Here is a 23885-nt window from a genome sequence, read left to right as displayed (position 1 = left end):
CCAAAAACCTTAACAGGCACCTCACTAAAGAAGATATGCTGATAGAAAATGAGTGTATGAAAAGGGTCTCCACATATGTCATCAGAGACGTGCAAATTAAAACCAGTACCCGCCTACTAGAATGGCCAAAATCTGGAGCGCTGACAATACCAAATGTTGGCAAGGATGGGGAGCAACAAAAACGCTTGTTCACTGAGACTGGGAATGCAAACACATGCAGACACTTGGAAGGCAGTTTCTTACAAAATTAAACATACCTTTACCGCATGATCCAGCAATTGTGCTCCTTAGTATTTGCCCAAAGGACTTGAAAACTCACGTCTGCACAAAAACTGCACGTGGCTATTTAGCAGCTTTACTTATAATCGGCAAAACCTGGAAGCAACCAAGATGTCCTTCAGCAGGGAAATGGATGAAGTGTGGCACACAGACAACAGGATCCCCAGCACTAAGAGGCAGTGAGTCAGCAAGCCGTGAAAAGGCACAGAAGAACCTTAATGTAAATGTATATGACTAAGTGCAAGAAGCCAACGGGAAAAGGCTCCAACTCCACGACTCGGTGGAAAAGGCAAAACTACAGAGACAGTAAAACCATCAGTGGTTGCTGGGGGTATGGGGAGAGGGCTTGAATAAGCAGAGCACAGAGGATTTTTAGGGCAGTGAAAATATTCTGCACGATACCATAATGACGGACACATGTCATTCACATTTTTCCCAAGCCCACAGGATGTACGACTCTTGTGGGAGATGTTGATGATGGGGAAGGCCGTGCATGTGCAAGGGCAGGGGGTATCTAGCAGATCTCCGTACTGCCCCTCCGTTTTGCCGTGAAGCTAAAAATGCTCTAAAACAGTAAAGCCTTCATTACAAAAGGTAAACACGTACACGTGTATATGCACACAGGAGCTGTTAATCCTGGTCCTAAAGGCAGCAGAGGAAGGCAGACATTAAGCGCAGAGGTAAGCGGCATCTCCCTTCGGCGCCCGCCCACAGCTGCAGTGTCCCACGGGCCCACAGCACACAGGCCTTCCTGCTCGGCCAGGTGATGAGCGCCGACCGCTGGCCTCACCCAGGACCGGGCTTCCACACTGGCTCTGGGCCGCTCCTTCCTCACCGCCCCATGCCAGCCAGGCTAGGCTTCCCAAGCGACCACGGAGCTGCAGAGCAGAGCTGCTGCACAGGACCAGCTTGGGGCCTCCCCAGACTGGCTCCAGCATCGCAGGAGAGGCAGGCGAGCCCCCCGGTGCTCACAGAGTGCCCGGCAGTGGCCCCCCCAAACTGTGGTAAGCTCTCTGTCCCATACAAAGTACCACGGCGGAGTCCAGGACACCTGCAACGGTCCCCGGCCTCCAACGGCACAGAGACCATCGGGCCGAAGTTAACTGCAGTCACCCCTAACTGGTGTCTCCACAACTCCAATCCATCTCACGGCGTACCTGGGGTGAGGTTTTAAAATGCCTACTGGATTATGTCGCGTGTAGCTAAAAGCCCTCCGGCCGCTCTGGATAAACGCGACGATCCAAACGCCACAGGAGCTCCTGTACTGGGCTGGCCTCCTCTTGCATTGACACCGTTCACTCCTCCCCCTGTTCCGCAGGCCCCAGTAACGCTGACCCTGTTCTCTTTCCCCAAGAAACCAGTCCGCTCTCCCCTAAGAGGCTTCGCCCAGGCTGAGGGATAACTCAGCCCAGGGCCGCTTCTCATAAAGCCGTCCCCGATGTCCCCCACTGGCTGAGGCTCCCCACCGGGGAAACTTGTTCCAGAACACTTCTCACAGCCAGGAGGCGGCAATCCCCGGGAAGCCATGTCCCCGGCCAGGCTGCGAGCTGCCAGCCTTGCTCACCCAGAGCTCCTGGTGCACAACAGGGCAGTGCCCAGTGAAATGCCCAAGGGATGAGAACAGGAATTAAAGGGGATGAGAGGTGAAAAAGAGTAATGACTGTAAGGTGGGGCATGAACCACAGCGCCCGAATGAGCAGGGGCCTGGAGGGCATCTGAGAACTAATTTTAGTCCACTGTCCTCATGTTACAAGGGCTGACACTGGCTCTTGGGGCCAGATGCCTTCTGGGCACACATGTTCCACACAGCCGCCCCTTGCCGTGAAGCCATAAGGGTGTTCCTGTGGTTCTTTACAGTGCACCATTTTCCCATTCGGGTATTCAGTCCACTGGGTGTGACAAAGAAAACCGAAAGCATAAAGGCTTAGAGAGTTTAGAGAGACTTAAAAGGAATGATACCTTATTGAGAAGAAGAATTTCAGTATCATCAGACTCTCCTTCCTCAAAGGGAGCCTGGGGCAGGGACAGGAGGCTAGTGAGTCACTCCTCTGGGGCTGAGCCTCCCGCACCCGTCTCAGTAGCGCCTGAGCATGAGTGAGAGCTGGGGAGAAGCGCGAGGCCTCTCACCTTGGCTGTGCCGGCTTATGGTTCATCACAATTTCGCAAACACCTCCAGATTGCAGAAGTGTAACGTAAGCCAGCTTCGGCGCCAACCAGCATGTACTAAACACAAACAAGCTTCCAGGCCTCCTTCCATGTATTATCTCACTTAATAGGCGTCATTTCCTGTTTTGCAAAGAAAAGCTGGTTTAAGGAAAGGTGAGACTCCCCAAACGAGGGAACAGAATGTCTCTCCAGGAACCCTTACACATGATCATCAAATGTGCAGCAGATTTAACATTTAAAAGAAAGACTTTCTGAAAGACATCTTTACAGTTCCCAAAAGAACTGTAAACTGTAAACTCTGCTAGTTTTGCTCCTTGACCAAAGTTAAACAGGGAACAGAGGGAAATGACTTTTTTTTTTTTTAACTTTCAGCTTAAAACAAAAAGAAATAGTTAAGATAGACTGGGCTTGGGGGAGATTTCTTAAGGCAATGATGACCAGCTGACACCTCACAGTCTCCCTAAGATCAAATACCCCAGGCCAAAAGCATGAGTAGGTAGGCTGGAAAGAATGAGCAGTCCCTAGAACACCGCTAAGTGTTACGGCCAGAGCCCAGAACCACGTCTTGTGAAACCCCAGTGCAATAGGGAACTACAAACGGCAACAGTGAGATACCGTTTCAATGAGAAGAGCAAATAGAAAACCCTGAAAATATCAAGCATGAGTAAAGCAGTGGGGACAGGCCCGCTCCCCTCTATCACTGGTAAGAGTGTGAGCTAATATTCTGGAGAGCACCTGGAAGTACCTTTTACATTTGGAATGTGCACACCTTGTGACCCTCTAACTTCCAATTCCACCCTCCAGTTTGACCCCAGAGCAACGGTTCTCCAAGTGTGGTCTGGAACCTGAGAATCTTTCAGGAAGGTCGTGATGTTAAGCCTGTTTTCACAATAATACTAGGTTTTGTTTGCCTCCTTATTCTCATTCTTACGAGTTTATACAGAGGAGTTTCTAGAGGCTACTGACATGGGATATTGCCACATGATGAATGAAAAGCAGATGTGAGAGTCAGTGGTCTTTTATTAAGTCAGACATTAAGGAGATTTGGTAAAAGTGGAAAACAACGCCACTCTTCTTACAAAATTCTTGTTTTTGAAGTTGTTTTTAAATATATATATATGTTGACTTATTTTAAATTGTCTTTAAATTTTCTCAGTTTTAATTTTTAACATGATAAATACTGATAGATACAACCCACAAACAAAAGTTCTTTGAAATCTCCAACAGAATTTAAGAGTGTGAAGTGTAAAGGGGCCGCAAGACCAAAAAGTTTAAGAACCACTGATCTAGAGAAACACATTTTGCGTGAGGAAGCACGTCCAAGGACGCTGACTGAACCACCGCGTACAGTAGGAAAATGCAGAATGAATGTACACGACCCTTAACAGAATGGTTCAATGAACTGGGGCATAGTCGTACTGTGGAAAATTATGCCACACCTAAAAAGAATGAGGCAGACCTACATGCGCCGACATGAAAAATATCTCCAGGACACCCTGCAGATAAATGAGCAAATTATAAGCTATTAATACAAGGCATAATATTTTGCTAAAAATTTAATAATAATAAAATACAAATAAAATCCTGTTTTTCTACAGGAACACAGAGCAGCCTAAAACACTAACAGTAACGGTAGTTACCTCTGGGGAAGAGACCAAAAGTAGGTGTGTCCAAAAAAGGGCAGGGCTTTAATTTTCTCTTACTGCCTGAATGCGAACACAGACACACAAATACAGATATAGAGACGTGTGGCATATTAGAATTTCGTATGGAGGAAGCTCCCTCCACTACCACACTAGCAGCAGGGGGTGGGACAGACCTGGGCTGGTTGGTGTGGGAAACATCTCAGGAGTCTCACTGGCCTCAGCCTGTCCTATCAGCCAAGGCACTGAGGCAACGTATAGCCTATTCATCCTTCCTCCTGGAATATTCACCACTTTCCAAACCAATCTGGAAGTTGTAATTCCTCTCAGAACCCACTCATAATCAGTTACAACTTCCTGTAATCACAAAGACAGTAGTCATAGCAGTGATCAAAACACAGAAGGTTAAGTAGCCTTAATAACACCCCAAAATGTAACCATGTACTGGTTCTCGTAACTATCAAAAAGAAAAGTGTCCAGAGTTGAGAACGTGACAAGTTCCCAATAAGGATCTGTTGGTAATGATCCTCTTCCTCTAATTCAGTAGCATTCTAAATATTCTCTACACCATGAGGGATTTATCTGCAACAACCTGCGCCAGGCAAGTGGGACGCTTCAACTGCTGGGCTATGCTTTGGTTTCCTTGTTCATGGTGCCAGTATTTCCTGATACCCAGGTATCTCCTTGCATCTAGAAACAAGTCAGGATGAAGCAGTAACAGGATGGTCTGGTAACAATACAGAGAGCCCTAAAACAGGCTCACTCACATAAGAGTTTATAATAAAGGGGGCGCCTGGGTGGCTCAGTCGGTTAAGCGTCTGCCTTTGGCTCAGGTCGTGATCTCAGGGTCCTGGGATCGAGTCCCGCATCGGGCTCTCTGCTCTGCGGAGAGCCTGTTTCTCCCTCTCCCCCTGCCCTTCTCTCTCTCTCTGTCAAATAAATAAAATCTTTAAAAAAAAAAAAGTATATAATAAAGAAATCACCAGAGACCAATGGGTAAGGAACAGGTACCTCAATAAAGAACAATGGAGGAATTACCAGCTAGAGTCTTGACTTACACCATCAAAAGACCAAAGCAGACTGAAGAGGTAAATGTTAAATAAAATCATCAAAGGTAATTAGGAAAAAAAAAACTAGATAGATATTTAACTGTCATAAGGAGGAGCTACAATGGTCTGATCATAATGGAACTGAAGAAATAAAAAATGAAAAGATAGACAGTTTTGACAACTTAAAATAACTTCTGCTCATCAAAAGTAACCATAGTCACAATTCAAAGGTAACTGACAACTGAAAAGGAAGGTATCTGCCATAAAGGACAGCCCCCAAATATCTGAAACTATGTTAGCTGTTAATAAAATCCACTGAGGACCCAACATGCCCTCTGAAAGACAAGCAAAGGACATGAACAATTCACAGAATTATATAGAAGGTGAAAGTACATATGGAAAACCGTTCAACGCCATACCTGAATAAATGTGACCTGAAATGATGGTGGACCTTTATCCATCTACTGAACTGTCAAGGACAATCAGGACGTGCTGCTGACAGGCGAGGCGGGCCTCTCCTAGCTGCTGATGGCGGTGCAGGGACAGTCCTGGAGGGCGGCCTGCCACACCAGAGTCCTGAAAATGTCTGCACACCCCGGCCTCGTGATTAGACTTATACAATTTGTTGAAATACTGAAATCTTCATAGGGAAGAGGGCTCTGTTCAGGGGTATTCCCCCACAATGCTGTTTATATTAGCAAAAACATTGTGAAAGGGTTAAATTTTGATATTCCTAATCAACATTCAGTTTTGTAGCCAACAAAAAGCAAGTTAAAGAATATGGTAAGATGGCCCCGATTTCGTGTTTGATTTTTTTTGTAAGAAGTAGAAGCTGTCAGGTATGTATATATGAAAAGCCTTGGGGGAAAATACACCAAGATATAAGAGTGGCTATCTCTGGTGGTGGAATTACTGCTATTTTCTCTTCCGTATTTTCCATGTTTGCGACACTAAGCCCTACCTTATCATCAGATAAAAACACACAAATTCAGAGATAAAGGAGCACAAGCTTCAGAGAGGATGAATAAATATGTGAGAATGAAAAACCCCTTTCCCCAACACACACCTGTATCCCACAGAGAGCCAGGCTTGCCTCAGTACTCTACAGGCTCTGTCTAGGTCCTCCCCCCCCCCCCACCCCGACCGGCCACCTATGTCCCCACACTGCCCCCCTTGCTCAGCCAGGGCGCAGCGGACATGATGCTCCCAAACTCCCTCCCCTTCTCCACTCTGGACCAAACTCACTGCCTCAGGGGTTTGAGCAGAAAGCAATCCAAGGAAAACAATCTGCGGAGGAAATGCGGTGCTTACGGGGTTTTTTAAAAGGATGTTGCTAATCCAAACTTAGAATCTGCAAAGGTTCCAAGACGTACTTTCAGTTTTTGCTAGTGGAAATTCCATCTATTATGAAAGAATAGACTTTCTTCCTTATTTTCATTTTCCTTTCTTTTTTTTCTTGGGGCGGGGGTGGGGAGACACAGGAAAGGGGGTAGTAAATAAACACGGGTCTTCTAATTTACTAGGGCTCTTCAAGTCAGGGAACAGCGTGGGCTGAAACAAAACAGAAAAGACGCCTTCCCACCAACAGCACACGAGGCTTCCTTTTTCTCCACATCCTTGCCAACTTGTTATTTTTATTTATTTATTTATTTTTATTTTAGCCATTCTGACAGGTACAAGGTAATATTTCATTGTGGTTTTGATTTGCACTTCCCCAGTGCTGAGTAATGTTGAGCATCTTTTCATGTGTCTGTTGGCCACCTGGATGTCTTCTTTGAAGAAATGTCTGTTCATGTCTTCTGTCCATTTTTAATCAGACTGTTCTTTTTGAGGGGTGTTGACTTATATAAATTCTTTATATATTTTGGATATTAACCCCTTATCAGATATATCATTTGCAGATATCTTCTCCCATTCAGCACGCTGCCTTTTTGTTTTGTTGATGGTTTCCTTGGATGTGTAAAAACTTCTTATTTTGATGTAATCCCAATAGTTTATTTTTGCTTTTATTTCCCTTGCCTCAAGAGACAGATCTAGAAAAATGTTGCTATGGCTGATGTCAAAGAAATCACTGCCTATGTTCTGTTCAAGGATTTTTATGATTTCAGGTCTCACATTTAGGTCTTTAATCCATTTTGAGTTTATTTTTGTGTAGTTAGAAATTGGTTCAGTTTCACTCTTTTGCATGTAGCTGTCCAGTTTTCCCAGCACCATTTACTGAAGACACTGTCTTTTCCCCATTGTAAAACGGATACAGTCACTATGGGAAACAGTATGGAAGTTCCTCCAAAAACTAGAAATATAAATACCACATGATCCAATAATTCCACTACTGAGCATTTGCCCAAAGAAAACAAAAACACTAATTTGAAAAGATATATGCACCCCTATGTTTACTGCAGCATTATTTATAATAGCTAAGATATGGAAGCAACCTAAGTGTCCACCAACAGATGAATGGATAAAAATGTGGTATGTGTACACACACACACACACACACACACACACACACACACACACACACACCCCCCACAGTGGAATATTATGCAGCCATAAAAAAGGAAGTGATCTTGCCACTTATGACAACATAGATGGACCTGGAGGGTATTATGCTAAGTGAAATAAGTCGGACCAAGAAAGACAAATATCACATGCTTTCACTCAGATGTGAAATCCAAAAAACAAAACAAATGAATAAACAAACAAACAAAAAGCAGAACCACATCTATAAATACAGAAAACTGATTATTGCCAGAGGTCTGGGGGGGAGTGGTAAAATGGGTGAAGGGGAATGGGAGACAGGGGTTCCATTTATGGAATGAGTAAGTCATGGGAAGAGAAGGTACAGCATAGAGAATATAGTCAATGATACCGTAATTGCATTGTATAGTGACATACACTTGAGGTGGGCAAAGTGTAACGTATAGAGATGGTGAATCACTATGTTGTACACTTGAAACTAATATAACATTGTATGTCAACTCTACTCAAATAAAAAAATTAAAAAAAAAAAGAAACAGACTAAATGCTGCTTGGGCAAGTTCTAGTTATTTTATTTATCTTTTTAAAGATTTTATTTATTTATTTGGCAGAGAGAGAGAGCGAGTATGTGCACAAGCAGGGGGAGCGGCAGGCAGAGGCAGAGGGAGAAGCAGGCTCCCCACTGAGCAGGGAGCCTGATGCGGGACTCGATTCCAGGACCCTGGGATCATGACCTGAGCCGGAGGCAGACACTTAACCAACTGAGTTACCCAGGTGCCCCAAGTTCTAGTTATTTTAAAAATTGATCTCATCATTATTAAATGTTTGCTTACCTTCTCTCAATTCATATTCCTTGCTCTGTTATTGTTATCCTAATCAGTTCCGATGACACTATACAGAGTTTCCAAATATTTTTGACAATTTTTTTAACATAAAATTCCATCTTACAGACAATATAATAACTAACACTCCAGATCCAATCCTACTGACATCACTGATCATTCTGTTCATTCACACACTCTGTTGAATGCCTACTGTGTATCAAATTTTATGTTGGAAACTATGGATAGAGTAGTCAACCAGATAGAGGAAAGATGGTTCCTGCCCTCAATGAACTTACAGTGTGGTGGGGAGACAGTATTCAACAAATATTTATAGAAATAATTATGTAACTGCAACTTATGGTGGGAGCTAGGAAGGAAACTTACAGTGTGTTATGAGAATACTTCAGGAGTTGTTGTAATTTTGTATTGTTTGAATATTGTAATTTTCTTCTGGGAAGAGGCTAATCTTTCTTAAAACTGAAAGCACATCAAAATGTCTCTTCCAATCTTCTTATAGTAACATTTAGAGGGAGTTGGTGGAGGAGGGTATACAAGGTGGCTTTTTTTTTTTTTTTTGTACTTACTTGCAGTAAGAACTCAGGAATGCAAAACTATCCTGGAAAATGATTTCATCCTGGAAACTGATACTGGTTTCTTCTTTCCTTTCAATGCTGAGAGGAGGGGAGCACTTACAAAGACTTCTGTACAAACAAGCCTTGTGTGTAATAGTAGAAAGTTTGAAAGAACCTAAACACGCATCACTGAGAGAGTGCTTAGATGAATTATGGTGAGAACATACTATGCTCCGCAAGAACATGGATGGAGCCAAAGAAAGACAAATACCCTACAATTTCATTCATATGTGGAATTTAAGAAACAAAAAAAAGAAGGGACAAACACACAAAATACACGCTTAAATACAGGGAACAAACTGGTGGTTGCCAGAGGGGAGGTGGGTGAGGGGATGGGTGAAGGGGTGAGTAATGTATGGAAGTGCTGAACGTTACAGTGTACACCCAAGACTAATAAACACTGTAAGTTAATTATACTTCAATTAAAAAAACAGTGAAGTAATGCCTACATACTAACATGGAATGCTCTCCAAAACATCCTCAGTGGGAAAAAGCAAACCACTGCGTATGACTCAATTTGTTTTTAAAAGAACGTGTACACATGGTGTACTAATGAGAGAAAGAGGACTTTAAGGCTGTACCAAGCATCCATGGTGGTTACCTCTAGCACGTGATGAAGGAGGCTTATGCATCATTTATCATCAGAATGTATGTAGGTACTATTTGTACAATAAAAATACAAGAGGGGGTGCCTGGGTGGCTAAGTCGGTTAAGCGTCTGCCTTCGGCTCAGGTCACGATCCCAGGGTCCTGGGATCGAGCCCCGCATCGGGCTCCCTGCTCAGCGGGGAGCCTGCTTCTCCCTCTCTCTGTGCTGCTCCCCCTGCTTGTGCTCTATCCCTCTCTCTCTCAAATAAATAATAAAATCTTTAAAAAAAGAATTAAAAAAAATACAAGAGTAAAAAAGAAAAAAAAAAACCCACAAAAATTAACCCAGAAAAATTGTACCCATCAGCAGCCTCTCCCGAGCGCAGGAAACACAAGGGGGACCCTATGCTAATAGGATTGGAAGCAGCTGCAGTTGTCACCTGTCCTTTGGCTCTGCAGGGAGGAGGGGGGAGAGGCTAACACATGCCCTGTAAAACTAGCTGTGGAGCGGAGCTAACCCGGAGGGACCAAATCCCTCTGCCCAGAACTGTGGGTGCTCACTGGGGTGGGGGGCAGCAGGGAGCGAAGGCTCCCGGGGCAGCTGAAACACCCTTTCCCAGGGGTCCACCGGCTGCCCCGCTGCTCATCCGGTCCAGCCACCCCGGCTCAGGGCAAGAAGCATCCTGGCAGGAGACAGGGCTCTCCTCTCCAGGGCCTCCTGACATGCCAGGTCAGGGCACGGGAGAAGCAAAGCCGTCCCTCAGGAGGATTCCCTCAGCATCAGGCCCTGTACAGCCCTGAGCCAAGGGCACGGCAGACCCTGTCAGAAGACTCCAAGAACATGAATCCCACTCATGTTGAAAGGTAGCACACTGAGGGCATCTATTTATTCAATAGTTTAGACAAACCCTCTTAAAATCTCAGATCTTAAAGGCCGGCCAGTCTACTAACGCTTGTATTCTTTTTGTTTGTTTGTTTTTTAAGTAGGCTCCACCCCCCCGTGTGGAGCCCGATGTGGGGCTTGAACTCACAACCCTGAGCTTAACTGACTCAGCCACCCAGGCGCCCCTACTTATGCTTGTATTCGACACGGAGTTGCCACCCACCTAGTTCCTAATCTCTCTCTGGGGGCAGGTATTCGAATGAGGGTCCTTCCGTGGCACAGAACTTTGTCCCCCTGCAGCTCCCACGCTGGTGAGCCACAGGGAATGACATTCATCCGCCCTCCATAGTAGAGCCCTTCAACACTACAAACACAGCTCCCTCCTCGCCACAAAACACTGCAAAAGGGAATCTGAGGTACTTGGAATATAGCCTGCCCTTTTAAGTCAAGTGGGGCAACTTGGCTCCCTCCCATGATGACCTGTCTCCGTGAATGCTATTATCGGGGACAGGCGTCAGGAAGGAATCCATGACTGGACATGACTTGTGTTCTTAAATGACACAGGCAGCCCGGCGACTGGGAAGTCTCCCTCTCCGTACCCGGAACCCCTTGCCTCCAGCTGGTGAATTCCAGACACTGGGTGGGAGCTGGAGACTGCAACCTTTGGCCTGACCTTAGCATCTGGACCTGGCTTCCCTTATTCCATGCTTCCCATTCCCGCAATGCCCCTGCTCCCCAGCCACAGTCCAAGGGAGGACTCCAGAGAGTCCTTAATGTGCTCCAGCATTTCCTTCACCATATTTTTACTGAGCACTTTTTGTGCACAAGGCATGAGACGAGGCAAGGGGAGAGAAAAAGGGAGGGCTGGGAAAACAGAGCATCAGTTCCCCTTCTCTGGCCCCCATCCCAGTCTTCCCGGCCCAGTCATGATGACACTGAAACTTCTGCTGTGTGCCAGTTAATGCAAAATTGGGTTGTTGTTTTCTTCTCCATACCTAACTTGCCCTCTGGGGAGCCGGGCCTGGAGTGTTCTAGGCAGGCTGAGTAGAAGTATCAGGCCTCCCCAGGCCAGGTGCATATTTTAATTCTTACATCAGTTCAAGTCAGCTCACTTTCCAAAAGCCTTCCAAATGCTCCCAGCAAAAACTCGGGGGTTAAGAAAGTCCCCTAGCAACTCCCTCCAGACTGTTTCTGCTTGTAATTCTCCCCATCACAGGGCCGTCAGGATCAATAAGCAGTCCCTGTCCCAGGCTGCTACACAGGCTACCAGACTTCCCTTGACCTTGACCGGGGGCACCAGCCCTTCTCTGTTCTTCTGCACCTTGTCACTTCTACAATGACCCATAACCTGTGGGCAGACAGCAAGGCAGAGCTCCCTTTTTGCTCCCCAGCCCCGCAGCAATGCCCCCCAGTGCCAGGAGCCCCACACCAGCGCCCACCATGCCGGGCCATATCTGAGAATCTCTGTGCGCGGACTTTGCCTGCAGCGCCCCCCCCATGCCAGCACCCAGGAGGGCCCAAATAACGGTCCTTCACTGCCCCACTGGCAGGTCTCTGTGGCCTGGGCAGAATCTGTCCCTCTTTTCTAAGACAAGCCCAGTGGGCTGAACTGGTGAGAAAATGGGCCAAAGACTAAGGAGAAGCCTTTACTCTAAAGCCCAATAGGTTTTATCATGAGGACATTCTCCAATCTTCCACTCTGCTTCCGTACACGTATACTTTTTTAATTCTAAGAAGTCTGTGCAAAATTTCAGATTTAGGAGAACATTTTCTTTAAAAGAAAATGTTTCCTTAAAGCAAAAATTGTCACCCAGTTACAACTTGGATCCTATTTTATAGAATACTAGTTCATGGAAAACTGAGTTTTCAGAAACTGGAAAACAAAATGTATTTTAGGCTTAAGAGGATTTCATATCACGATCAACAAATTTTTATGTATACCAGGTTATCAATGTAAGAAGAAGAGAGGAAAATTGGTATCTGTAGCCATTAAAGGTGATTTTCACATTGTATATACACCCACCAACACCAAAGGGAAAGCAGTGAGATTTACTGCACCCTCTTTTCCCTATCTGCCCCTCTGGACTGACCTGACTCCCACTTTCCCCCTTCTCCTGACTGTGTCTGCCCCTAAAGCTCCCACAGCCACACAGCATCCCATGCCTCCCTGCTTGGGCTCGCACTGCTCCATACATCTGGAACCCTTTTTCAGAGTTCGGTTTCAAACCTTCCCTGCCCTGAGCCCGGGGCTGTTATCCCGAGTCAGAAGCAACCCCTCCCTCTGCTTTCTATTGCACCCGGCTGCACACCTCTGACCTCGCCCAGATTCCATGAATCCTGTGTGAGGAGGTTATGACCCTCTTCTCTGCTCAACCACCTTCCAAGGGGCAGGGTCTACGTCTTACAAGTGTCCCGCTGCCCCACTGCCAAGAACAGCATCATGCATGCTGGGCTCAACAGACGTCTGATGATGCCAAAACCTGTCACCTTTCATTCACTCAGCAAACCTTATAGAGGGGCTTCCACGTGCCGTACAAGACACCAGCTTCTAGTGATCAATGGAAGAAGTATCTCGTAAGTAAGGGGGCCACATGAACAAGTTATAATGCAATGTGCAAAGTACAACCATGAAAGAATATGCCAGGCACCAGCAAGGTGGGGCGTACTTACGAGAGGGAGGATGAAGCCACATTTTAAGTGTGCAGGCCCATCTCACCCTCTTTCAGGGGCAGTGCTCCTGATTGAAGTGGTGGGTGCGCTCCATTTAAATCACTCTCTCTCTCCATTGTTATTCTCCTTAATCGCTCGGCTTGTTCTTGCTTTCACACAAAAGCTGAAACTGCACAAAATTTAATGCTCCCTGACATGACTCCATTGTACTGACTCCATGCATTAATTTATGTACCTCTCTTCTCCTCCCTAATATCTTTCTTTCTGGCATTATCTAATGAGTACTCAACCTGACAGGTCTTCCCCAGTGCAGCTGGGTCATCCCACATGCCTGCCCTCCCCTCAGAAGTCTGAAGCACTTGAGAAGAAGGGGAGTCTGCTCCACAGCATCACCCAAGTCCCTGCCAACCTTTACCTGCTGGGTGCTCAGAGCTTGACACTGTCCTGTCACTGAACCACATGCTGCTGAATGTCACCTGTCAGCGCATCTGTCCTAGTGCCCAGATGGGTGGTAAACTCTCGCAGGGCGGGAAGAAGACCATGCCTCAAACTCCTTTCATGTCCCACTCAACGCACAGCAGTGCTCTCTGCACATAGCATAAGCTCAGACTCCTGCTGGATAAACCCATTCCCAATGCCAACCAAATGCCTCTCCAGCAGCCCATCAACTTGAATGTGTCGAGAGTGCTTCTGCCTCCAGAATCCCTCTACTATGCGGGGTAGACATTAAGTTTGATCACGGAGGGTAACCAACTCCCTCCTCCTGGCATCAGATGCCCAAGACTGCTGCTTCTCCATGACGGGGACCATGCCTCATTTATTCCTGGGCCATGGTGCCTAGCACTGGCTCCAGCCCACAGCTGGTACTCAAGGAACATCTGCTGACGGGGGAGACTCTCCAGGACCCAAGCTACTTGGTGGTTTTCCTTTCTACTGGAAGTCCCAACTCCTGGCCATCTGGAAGGCCGAATGAAACCCCATGACTCTGCCTGCCCAAAGACGAAAAAACTGATCACTTATTTTCCACAATGAATTTGGCAACTTCCTGCCAAGTTGAACAACTTAGTGCTGTAGATCACAAAATCAAGCTCACCATAACCCTTTTCTAACCAACTCCTCCTGCAACTTCACTATTCCCATCAAGAATACCACCATTCTCAGGGCGCTTGGGTGGCTCAGGCCTCCGACTCTTGATTTCAGCTCAGGTGGTGATCTCAGGGTCATGAGATCGAGCCCCACACTGGGCTCTGCGCTCAGTGGGGAGTCTGCTTGAGTTTCTCTCTCCTTCTCCCTCTGCTCCTCCCCTCTGAGTGCACCACCATTTTCCAGTCACTCAGGTCTGCAGCCTTTCCAACAACAACTCTGGTCAATATCTGCCCTTCATGACCTATTAAGAACTAGGTACCCAGGTGCCCCTTACTGTTCCTTGATCTCTTAGAAATCATCTCCCATCCTTTCCCTTCAAGTCTTGGCCCCCAGGTATGCACAAGACCTCAGTTAATGCCCCATCGTCTGGCATCTGGCCTCCCTAGCTCCAATTCCCCTCCTTGACCCTAGACCCTCCATGCTACCATCAGGTTTATTAAGTAATGGTCCATCCTCTGCTCAAACAATAACTTTGCACTTTTAAAACCATCAAGTCTGTACTCTGTTCTAACGGACTGGACCCATATTCATGCTCATATCCCAAGAACTGTGACTAACTCTCCTGCCTCAACAGGGGACGGTCACTCTCTCTCTCCTTCCAGGAACATGTAACATTCTCTGCGATCTCAAAATCTTAGCAAAGGTCTCACCTCTGCTTATCCAAATCCCACCCGTGCTCCAGGGCTCAGGGCCAGCACAGTTTCTCATAAAAGCTTTCCCCAAGGTCCAGCCCCACCGGCCTCTCTTCTCCCCTAGTGAACAGTCTCTAGCTGTCCTCTTGACTCATAAGCATCCTCTCCTGTGTTGTAAGTCAGAACGGCTGATGAGGAAGCCCAGAGTCTTATTAGCCACGTGATCCTGCCCCAAACACTTTCGCACATTGGAAGCGTTATTATGAGTAAACACTAGTCTACATGACGGGGACTTGTTCATCCCACATTCATAACAAGGCTGTCCAGGTGGAGGATTCTGGTATCCCTCTAATGCCCGCCAAGTGCAGTCATTTCCCATCATTCACAACCCCGCAGAACTAGTCTCAGTCAGTATCAACTCAATGTAAGGTGATGAAGGGAGAACACATTTCAGGGAGTACTTTTCTTCAATCCTCCATTCAGCCACTCAGGAACTTCTCTGTAGGTAATTACACAAATGTAGGGGTGAGGGGAAGGGAATAGGAGACCACTGTTTTCGACAAATCTGATGGCAAGGGCGCCGGTCCTAAGAGGTGGACACAAATGCCACGCCACACTCAGGATCCGTGGGGAGCAGACAGAAGAACTGAGCAGTAGGGATGCAGGCAGGATCCACAGGGGTATAAAATGAACCACGTGGGCAAAGAATACTTCAGGCCATAAAACCGGGGCTCCCTTTCTTCCCAACGTTCACGCCCATCGCAGCCGAGTGGGCTTCCAGGGGCGCGCAGTAAAATCACTTCCCACCAGACCCGGGCACCTCGAATAACGCCGGCTCACGCCTGCCGGCCCCACCCCGCCCCTCCGGCCCGGCCTTACCGATCGAGATTTCCTGCGCGAAGGCCAGCGAGATGAGCAGCAGGGGCAGACCCACGGCGATGCACGTAACCATCTTATCCACGGCCAGCTCCAGCCGCAGCCCCTTGAACTTGGGCTCCGAGGGCTCCTTCAGCAAGAAGTCCGAGAACACGTACTCGGTGGCCAGGTGGGCGATAGCCATGGCTGCGGCGCGCCGAGTTCGGCCCGACAGGCCCAGGAAGGCAGGCCCGGGTACCGCCGGCGTCGGGAGGACTGCGCGGCGCCTTCGCCGTCACCTGCCGCGCCCGCGGCTTTCGCTTTCCCTTTCCCGGCTCCCGGGTTGCTCACGCATCCCACCAGCCTTTGTGTGTCGGGGTTCCCGGCTCCCGGCGAGCCACAGCACCGCCGCCGCTCCCGCCGTGCGCCCGGGCGCAGGAGCTCTCGCGCTCGCTCGTCCGCCGCCGGCTGGGCGCAGGCCCGCCCCCGCGCGCTCGCCCCGTACAGGTCCCCGGGCTGCGCGCGCCGCCCGGCGTTCCCCCGCCTCGCGCGCGTCCGCAGGCGCGAGAACCAGGCGCTCCCGCGACCCCTCCGCCCCGCCCCGGGCCCCGAAGCCGCCCCCCCGGCCCGCCCGCGCGCTCCGCACGCCCGGCCGCGCTCTTCCGGAACCCTGGGCGAGCGCGAGAACCCGGGCGCGTGGAGTTGCCGGAAACCGCGCTGACGCGGGCGGGGTGGGCGCGGCAGCGTGCAGGGACCCCGGGATCCACCTCGGCAGGGGGACCTTCCCACCGAGCGGTACCTCGGCAATACTCGCGCCCCCCCTCGGCCTCAGCCACCCCCGTTCCTCGACCGGGATTTTTGAAATCATTTCCGAAAGCGACCTCTCACCGTGTAGACAGAAGGGTCCCCATTCACGCCCCACTCCCAACAGTTCTATAGGGCGGAATCGGCTTAAAAGGAGCCGCGAACGCTTCAAAGGGCAACGGCTGCCATAAAAGCCATTCGAATGGTGTAGAAGAGGGGACTGTGGACTCTTCCAGGAGCTTGCGTGAGTGGAGGCGCGAGGGCTGTGGGGAGCCCTGCGTGCGCCAGGTTCTCACACTTCAGTTATCGCTGGCCGGATCCGCGCTTTTCCTCGGTCTTCCCAGCCGGCCGAGGCTTGGTGCGGGAGCCGGCCCCGGGCTGTCCGCGGGTGGGTGGGATTGGGGGCTGCAGACAGCTGCTTCTGAGCCACTTACAGGAAGTGGAGCATGAGAAACAGGAGGAGATGCTCCAGCCGGCCACGTTTGCGGCTGACAGGACCTTTAAACAGGAGGGCTCCTTGGGCTGGGCTGCCTTCTCTGCCCTTTGTACCTGGACGGGCGCAGGCTAGCCTCCTCCGTCTGCCCTCGAGTCCCTCAGACCTTGACCTCTGAACACTCATCCGACAGTTTACACAGCTCTGCACTGGAATGGCTCACAGGACTTCGGACTCATAATGGCCAGGCCTGCAGTCATCTTCCTCTCCAGCTGAACTCCAGTCTTCCCTATCTGGCTGAGTGCACCACCATCCACTCATATAGCCAAGCCAGAAGCCTCCAGCACCATCTTTAACGCTTCCATTTCTCCCAGCTGCCATAACCAATTTCCAAATTCACTTGCTTCTCTCTCCTAAATATACAAAATCTGATGGTTGATCAGATTACATTAATATTAATACATTAATACATAATTTCATTAATATTAAAATCTAGCTTATTCATATCTTCTTAATGTTTACGTCGTATCCTTTTGTTTTCTGTTCTAGGATCCCATCTAGGATGCCACATTGTGTTTAGGTATCATGTCTCCTTAGCTCCTCTTAGCTGTGACAGTTTCTTAGACTTTCCTTACTTTTGATGACCTTTTTTTCCTAATTGTAAAGTGCATTTAGGGATTGAATAATACATGCTCCTCCCATGTCCTCCCTGCCCAGTGTCATTTATTAGAAGGAAGCCAAAGCAGCTGTGGACCTCACAGCCACTGTCCCAGAATCTGTTGTTTGTTTCAGACCCTTGACATTTGACATTTGAATATGAGACTTTTTGCAACTGAAATAGTCGAAGTCAGAATAGTCCAGCCCACTACACTGTCTATTCTGCTTACACATTCATTCAAGTAATATTTGCTGAGCAACTATTATATATCTGCACTGTGGTCTGTGCTGGGGATGCAGCGATGAACAAAAAAAGGTCAGGGGTCTTTGCTTCCATGAAGCCTATATTGCAGTCAAAGAGGCAGAAGAAAATCAAACCAACAGAAGGATAAAATGGTCATGTCTTGTGATAAGTGCTACAAAGGAAAACAGTGAAGATAGGAAATAACAGAGGGCAGTCTGGTGAGCTCACAGATGAGCTAGGAAAGGTAGGAAGGGGGATGAGAGTGCTGGAGAGGAAGAGTACTCCAGGCATAGAAAGCAGCATGTGCAAAGGTCCTGAGGCAGAAAAGAACTAGCAGGACACAAGAACTGATCCAAACTAGAGAAAAGAAGAGTTGGAGATGAGGAGAGGTGGGCATGGGCCAACTCAGGCTGGGCCCGAGACCAACGTAAGGAGTTTGGATATAATTAAAAGTGAAATAGATGAAGTAAGGTATGAAGAGGGCTGTAAAAAAATGACCACAAACTTGATGGCTCCCGTGTATTCTCTACCAGTTCTGGAACTCTTAAATCCAAAATCATGTTTAATGGAATACAAGATGCCCACAGGGTCAAGCTCCCTCTGGAGGCTCTGGGGGAAAATCTGTTCCCTTGCCTTTTCCAGGTTTTAGAGCAGCATTCCCTGGCTTGTGGCCCCTTCCTCCATCTCCAAAGCCATGGCATAGTGTCCTACTTCAGTTGTCACATGGCCTTTTTCTGTAGTCAAACCTCCCTCTGCCTCTCTTTTAGAAGGGCACTGTGACTTTTATTTATGGACAACCTGAGTAGTCCGTCTCAGGATCCTTCACTTAATCATACTTGCAAAGTCCTTTTTGCCATATAAAGAAGTAACACAGGTTCAGGGATAAGGACACAAAATCTTTGGGGACATTATTCAGCCTACCCCAGAAGGCAACAGAGAGAAGAGGGCCCAGTGTCAAGCTCTGAGGCATGCCAACACTTAAGTTAGATGGGAGAGAAGGAACTAGCAAGAGACTGAGAAGGAAGAACAACCGAAGAAGGAAGGCTGGCAAGGGGTCATGCTGAAGAGCTAAGGGACTGCGAGGTGTTTTGAAGGAAGGAGCTGTCAATTGTGAATAGGTTGAGTGAGATCAAGATGGGGAAGAAGCCCCTGGAAATGGCATCATGGTTGTTGATTTTGACAACAGCAGACTGGGAGGTGGGAGCAAGGCACACTGGACTGGAAGTCACTGGAATGGGGTGAGGAATTCATGAGGTGAGGTGGTACAGACAAGAAGTTCTGCTCTGAAGGGAACAGAGAAACTGGGTTAGAGAGGGTTATGAAGTTAAGGACCACAGCCCTCTGTTTGTTTGTTTGTTTTTTAATGGTGGGTGCTGCTGATGACTTCATGCACTAGACAAAGCTGAACACTGAGGGAATGAAGTCCTTGAGAGAGCAAGAAGGGTTAGTCCAGAGCCAAGTAAGAGACTGCTCTGCTAGGAGCAGGGACACTTCTTCCATTGTAACAGGAGATGTATCTAATTGTAATTGATTTTCTCAAAGGACTGAGGCAGAGAAAGAAGTATGGTACATTTGAGGAAATAATGTTTGAGGAGAGTCCTATTCTTTGGGAGACGTATTGTTATTTTGTTTCATTTCCTGTAGCAGGTATAACTAGGATAGTTGCTAAATATCTAAAAGACAATTCTCCTTTCACCAACCCCCCGCCCTAGGTCTAGTGATAGGGTAATAGTGAAAAAAATGCAAATAGCCATCTTATAATCTGTGAAACTTTATTAAAAAGAGAAATGGTGTAATCAAACTACTTTATGGTTTCGTTTTCATTAAAAAAATAGACTAAGAGAAAAGGAAAAAACTAAATAATTTGTTGTCTAGGTGAGTTATAAATAAGGCATTTATCATAATTATTATTATGAAATTATACAGCCTACACATGTATGAAAACCGTAGAGCACATACTACAAAATCACATTATCAGTGGTTAGCAGGCTGGAATTCAAAATCCTTTGGGTACACTGATATGACATTCAAGCAAACTAAGAACAGAACTATTAGCATTCGCATCCAGGTTTATGTAATACTATAACTGCTATCAGATTACCCATTTCCCCTCACCAAGATGAAGATGAGAAAGTATGAAAGATCCCTCCACCGGAGTTATTTTTTTAGGTCCTACTTGTTCATCTGGACATCCAAATGATCTGCCAAGGCAGATGTACTGATATCACTCATCTGGCATTGACATTGGCATCGCAGGGCATCTTGCCCTGAGTTAAGGGCAATTTCTCAGTCTAGTAATAAGCAAAGTTGCTTTTATCAATCTTAACCTAATGTTTAGGCATGTATACAGAGAGTGTGGATTGCCTTTATTTTTACATTTGAGAATTGAAAACTGTAATGCATGTTTTCAAAGCCGATTTAATGATTTAAAACTTGCCACTGGGACTCTCTCTTTTCTAGCCTTTTCTCTCTCTCTTTTTTTTTTCCCTTCCTCCCACAAAGGGCTGTCTTTAAGAGGCATGGAATCAAGAATTTTGTGAGATCTCTTCTCCCCACCAGTCAGCTGCACTGATGAATTCTTCCTGGTGTTGCTCACATGATGAGCAAAGTGAGGGAATGAAGTCCTTATTTCCTAGAAGATGCAGACTTGGAAAGATCCTGCTAGGTGAATGAAAAATCAGACTCAAGGCTCAAGTCCAGATTCGCCTTCTTCAAAGCTTCCCTCACACAGGAGCTCCCACTAAACTTTTAGGGAGTCTCTGCCTCACAATGGGAGAACCTATCCTGCTCTTTTATAGCTTCCGGCCCTCCACGTTCTAAAATACAAATACAAATTCTCTAGATGATTTTGGGGCGGGGGGGAAACAACGTTGCCATGGAAACATTGTAAAAACACAGAACATGAAGTGAGTTGTAAACATTAAAGTATCTCTACTGGTTTGCATAAAAACAGCAGGAATTTTTTTTTATGCTGGTAACTTCGCCTTCTGTAGCAAACAGGGCACAGGCTATTTATATTAAAGTGGAAAAGGCCAGGGGAGCTGGCTAAAGCTCCGAAAACTTCATTTGGTCAAATTCTATCAGCAGATACTGATTTAGACATTTCCATGAACTCCTCAGAAAGTTATTTTCCCTGGAACGACTAAGGGAAACATCTTACATAACAGTGTTGAAAAATCAGAGCCATTCCAGTTAGGTGTCTGAGGCGGTATAACTCTCAAAGTCGTCCATCTGGAAACTTGGAGAGTTAGCTGAGGAAGCACCGTCTAATCTAAGAATTACAAAAAAAAAAAAAAAAAAAAAAAGGAAAATAAAGATATCTTTCAGAGGGTTTCCCCACCTCAGCAAATTCATTCAGAGAACAGACTGTGTTTTCTCAGACACACCTGTTCTTCTTTCTGTATTTTATACCTGAGGATTATTCACAGCCCATTAAAAAATAAATAAGTAAAAGCAAATTGCTTTGGTTGTGTTCTGAAGGATCAGAGCCTGATCCAGGATATAATGTAAACCTTTCTTGATGAACGATGCCTTGTCCAGTTTCCTTGCTGAGGAAGACCAGCTGGTTCACAGAGCATCCGTGGGGAGTGCGCAGGACTGGACTTCCCGGTATGCAACCGGCTTCCTTGCAGACTGCAGTCTGATGGAGAGAATCACCGTGGAGATCAGGAGGAGGAGTCCAATGATGAAGAGGATGACCAAGGCTGCTTTGGCTCCCCTAGGACCCAGATTCTTGCCAAAGAAATAGAGCTGCTCTTTGCCAGGTTCTTCTGTGAAAAGAAAAGTGAGGTGTCAGTCCTCTGCCTTTTCCTAGGGAGTGAACGCTGACCATTCACATGCGGGATTCGGGGAGAGTATCGTTACCATTGGAGGGCACTGTGGCTGGACGGGACGCTCCTCCAGATGGAGACTTGGTGGAGTAAGGGATCCTGTTGTCTGGACAAAGATGACAAGTTGATTTTTTTTATAAACAACAGAAGTAGATTCTTTTCATGACATGAGTTATTTCAAGGGTTACATCATTTTACCAATGAGGACTTTATCCCATTTGTATCTGCAGGTCTTTCTTAAATTCTCACTGTTCTACTTCATACCCATACACATGCTATCCTTACCCCATCTACCTTTCAAGCTTCTGCTAACCCATTAAGATCCATCTGAAGCATTAGAGCCTCTAGAATGTTTGCTCATATCCCCACACTGTTAACCATTACCTCCTACTGCTGCCACTGAGCCCTGTACTCTGCACTCTATGTTGGCATGTATCATATTCTATTATAGTTACTATTTATATGTCTGCCTCTCTTACTTGACTCTGAGCCCTTGGGGGCTCTTGAGCCCTCTATTTTCAGGGCCTATGGGAAGCCTGGTGCTATCACCCATCATCGCTGACAGAAAACAGTACCTATGTTCCGAAGGACTGTGTAGGTTGTCTCCATGCCAGCATGGATGTGGTCAGACACATGACAGTGTAACAGCCATGTCCCTGGGTGATCTGCAAACAGCTCAATGGTTTGGAATGTCCCAGGAAAAAGATCATACACGTCTTCTCGGTAAGACTTATCTATCTGCAGAAAGAAGGTAATAAAAATAAGAGCAGAAATCAATAAAACTGAGAGTAGAAAAATAATAGAGATAAATCAAAGAAAACAGAAGCTGGTTCTTTGAACAGGTCAATAAGATTGATAAACCTTGTGGTAACCATCCTCCGCAATGGCCCCCAATAATCCCTGCCTCCTGCTATTCATAACCTTTGTAGTCCCTTTCCACATTGTATGAGAGTTGGTCTATGAGACCAATAGCATATGGCAGAAGTGATGGCATTCTACTTCCAAAAGACTTAGATTCTCTCTTGCTCTCTTCTCTTGGATCACTCACCCTGGGGGAAGTCAGCTCCCACGCCATACCCATGTGGTGAAGAACTGAAGCTTTCAGTTAATAGCCCTTTGAGTGAGTTTGGATGTGGATTCTCCAGTCCCAGTCAAACCTAATGACTGCAGGTCCAGCTGACATCTTAATTATAGCCTCATGAGAAATGCTGAGTCAGAACCAACTAGCAAAACTACCCCCAGATTTCTGACCCAGAAAAACCGTGAGTTAGTGTTTGTTGTTTTAGGCCACTAAGTTTTGGAGTAATTTGTTATAAAACAATAAATAACTAATACAAACCCTTAGACAAACTGACCAAGGGGAAAAAAAAAAGACACAAGTTACAAATATTAGGAATGAAAGAGGGGACATCACTGAGACCTTATAGACATTGAAAAGGATAATAAAGGAATATTATGAATAACTGTGAATTCTAAAACTTAGATCGTATGGACAAATTCCTTAAGATGAAAACTTCCTAAGATCACTATTCAGATTATCTATTAAAGAAACTGGAATTATATTAAGACTTTCCGACTTTCCAATAAATTAAAACTCCAGGTCCAGATGGCTTCATTGGCAAATTCTACCAACATTTAAAGAAGAAATAATACCAATACTAAACAAACCCTACCAGAAAATAGAAGAGAACAGACCACTTCCAACTCATTTTATGAGGTCAGCATTACCCTGATACCCTAATAATTTACCTATGCATTACCCTAATACTTTATGGGAAGAGAAAGCTACAACTAATATTCTTCATGAACATAAATGTAAAATCCTTAAAAAAATACTAGCAAATTGAATCCAGCAATATATAAAAAGGATAATGCATTGTGACAGAGTATGATTTATCCTGAGACTGAAAATTGGTTCAATATCTGAAAATCAATCTATGTAAATCACCAATACACTAAAAAAAAAAAAAGTCATCAACAAACTAAAGAAGAAAAATGTGATCATCTCAATAGATTCAGAAAAAGCATTTGATAGAATTTAACATCTGTTCATGATAAAAACCATCAGCA

The 23885-nt window shown here is 46.4% G+C and overlaps 2 protein-coding genes across 2 annotated transcripts in view; both read right to left on the bottom strand.

The window, feature by feature from the left end:
• The window catches only part of PANX1 (pannexin 1), a 50789-nt gene extending 34373 nt beyond the window's left edge, over positions 1–16416 (bottom strand). Inside the window, exon 1 of the mRNA XM_036075001.2 lies at positions 15872–16416. Coding sequence (XP_035930894.1) covers positions 15872–16052 — 181 coding nt within the window. The 5' untranslated portion in view covers positions 16053–16416. The remainder of the gene's footprint in view (positions 1–15871) is intronic.
• A 5101-nt stretch (positions 16417–21517) lies between these two features.
• The window catches only part of HEPHL1 (hephaestin like 1), an 88271-nt gene continuing 85903 nt past the window's right edge, over positions 21518–23885 (bottom strand). Inside the window, exons 18-20 of the mRNA XM_036075008.2 lie at positions 22391–22553; positions 21850–21921; positions 21518–21755 (exon numbers count right to left, since the gene is read on the bottom strand). Coding sequence (XP_035930901.1) covers positions 21553–21755; positions 21850–21921; positions 22391–22553 — 438 coding nt within the window. The 3' untranslated portion in view covers positions 21518–21552. The remainder of the gene's footprint in view (positions 21756–21849; positions 21922–22390; positions 22554–23885) is intronic.

This window comes from Halichoerus grypus, chromosome 11, assembly GCF_964656455.1.
Source record: "Halichoerus grypus chromosome 11, mHalGry1.hap1.1, whole genome shotgun sequence".
NCBI classification, from domain to species: domain Eukaryota; kingdom Metazoa; phylum Chordata; class Mammalia; order Carnivora; family Phocidae; genus Halichoerus; species Halichoerus grypus.
Note: the sequence above shows the minus strand (reverse complement) of the source record. Positions and strands in the feature narration are given on the sequence as shown.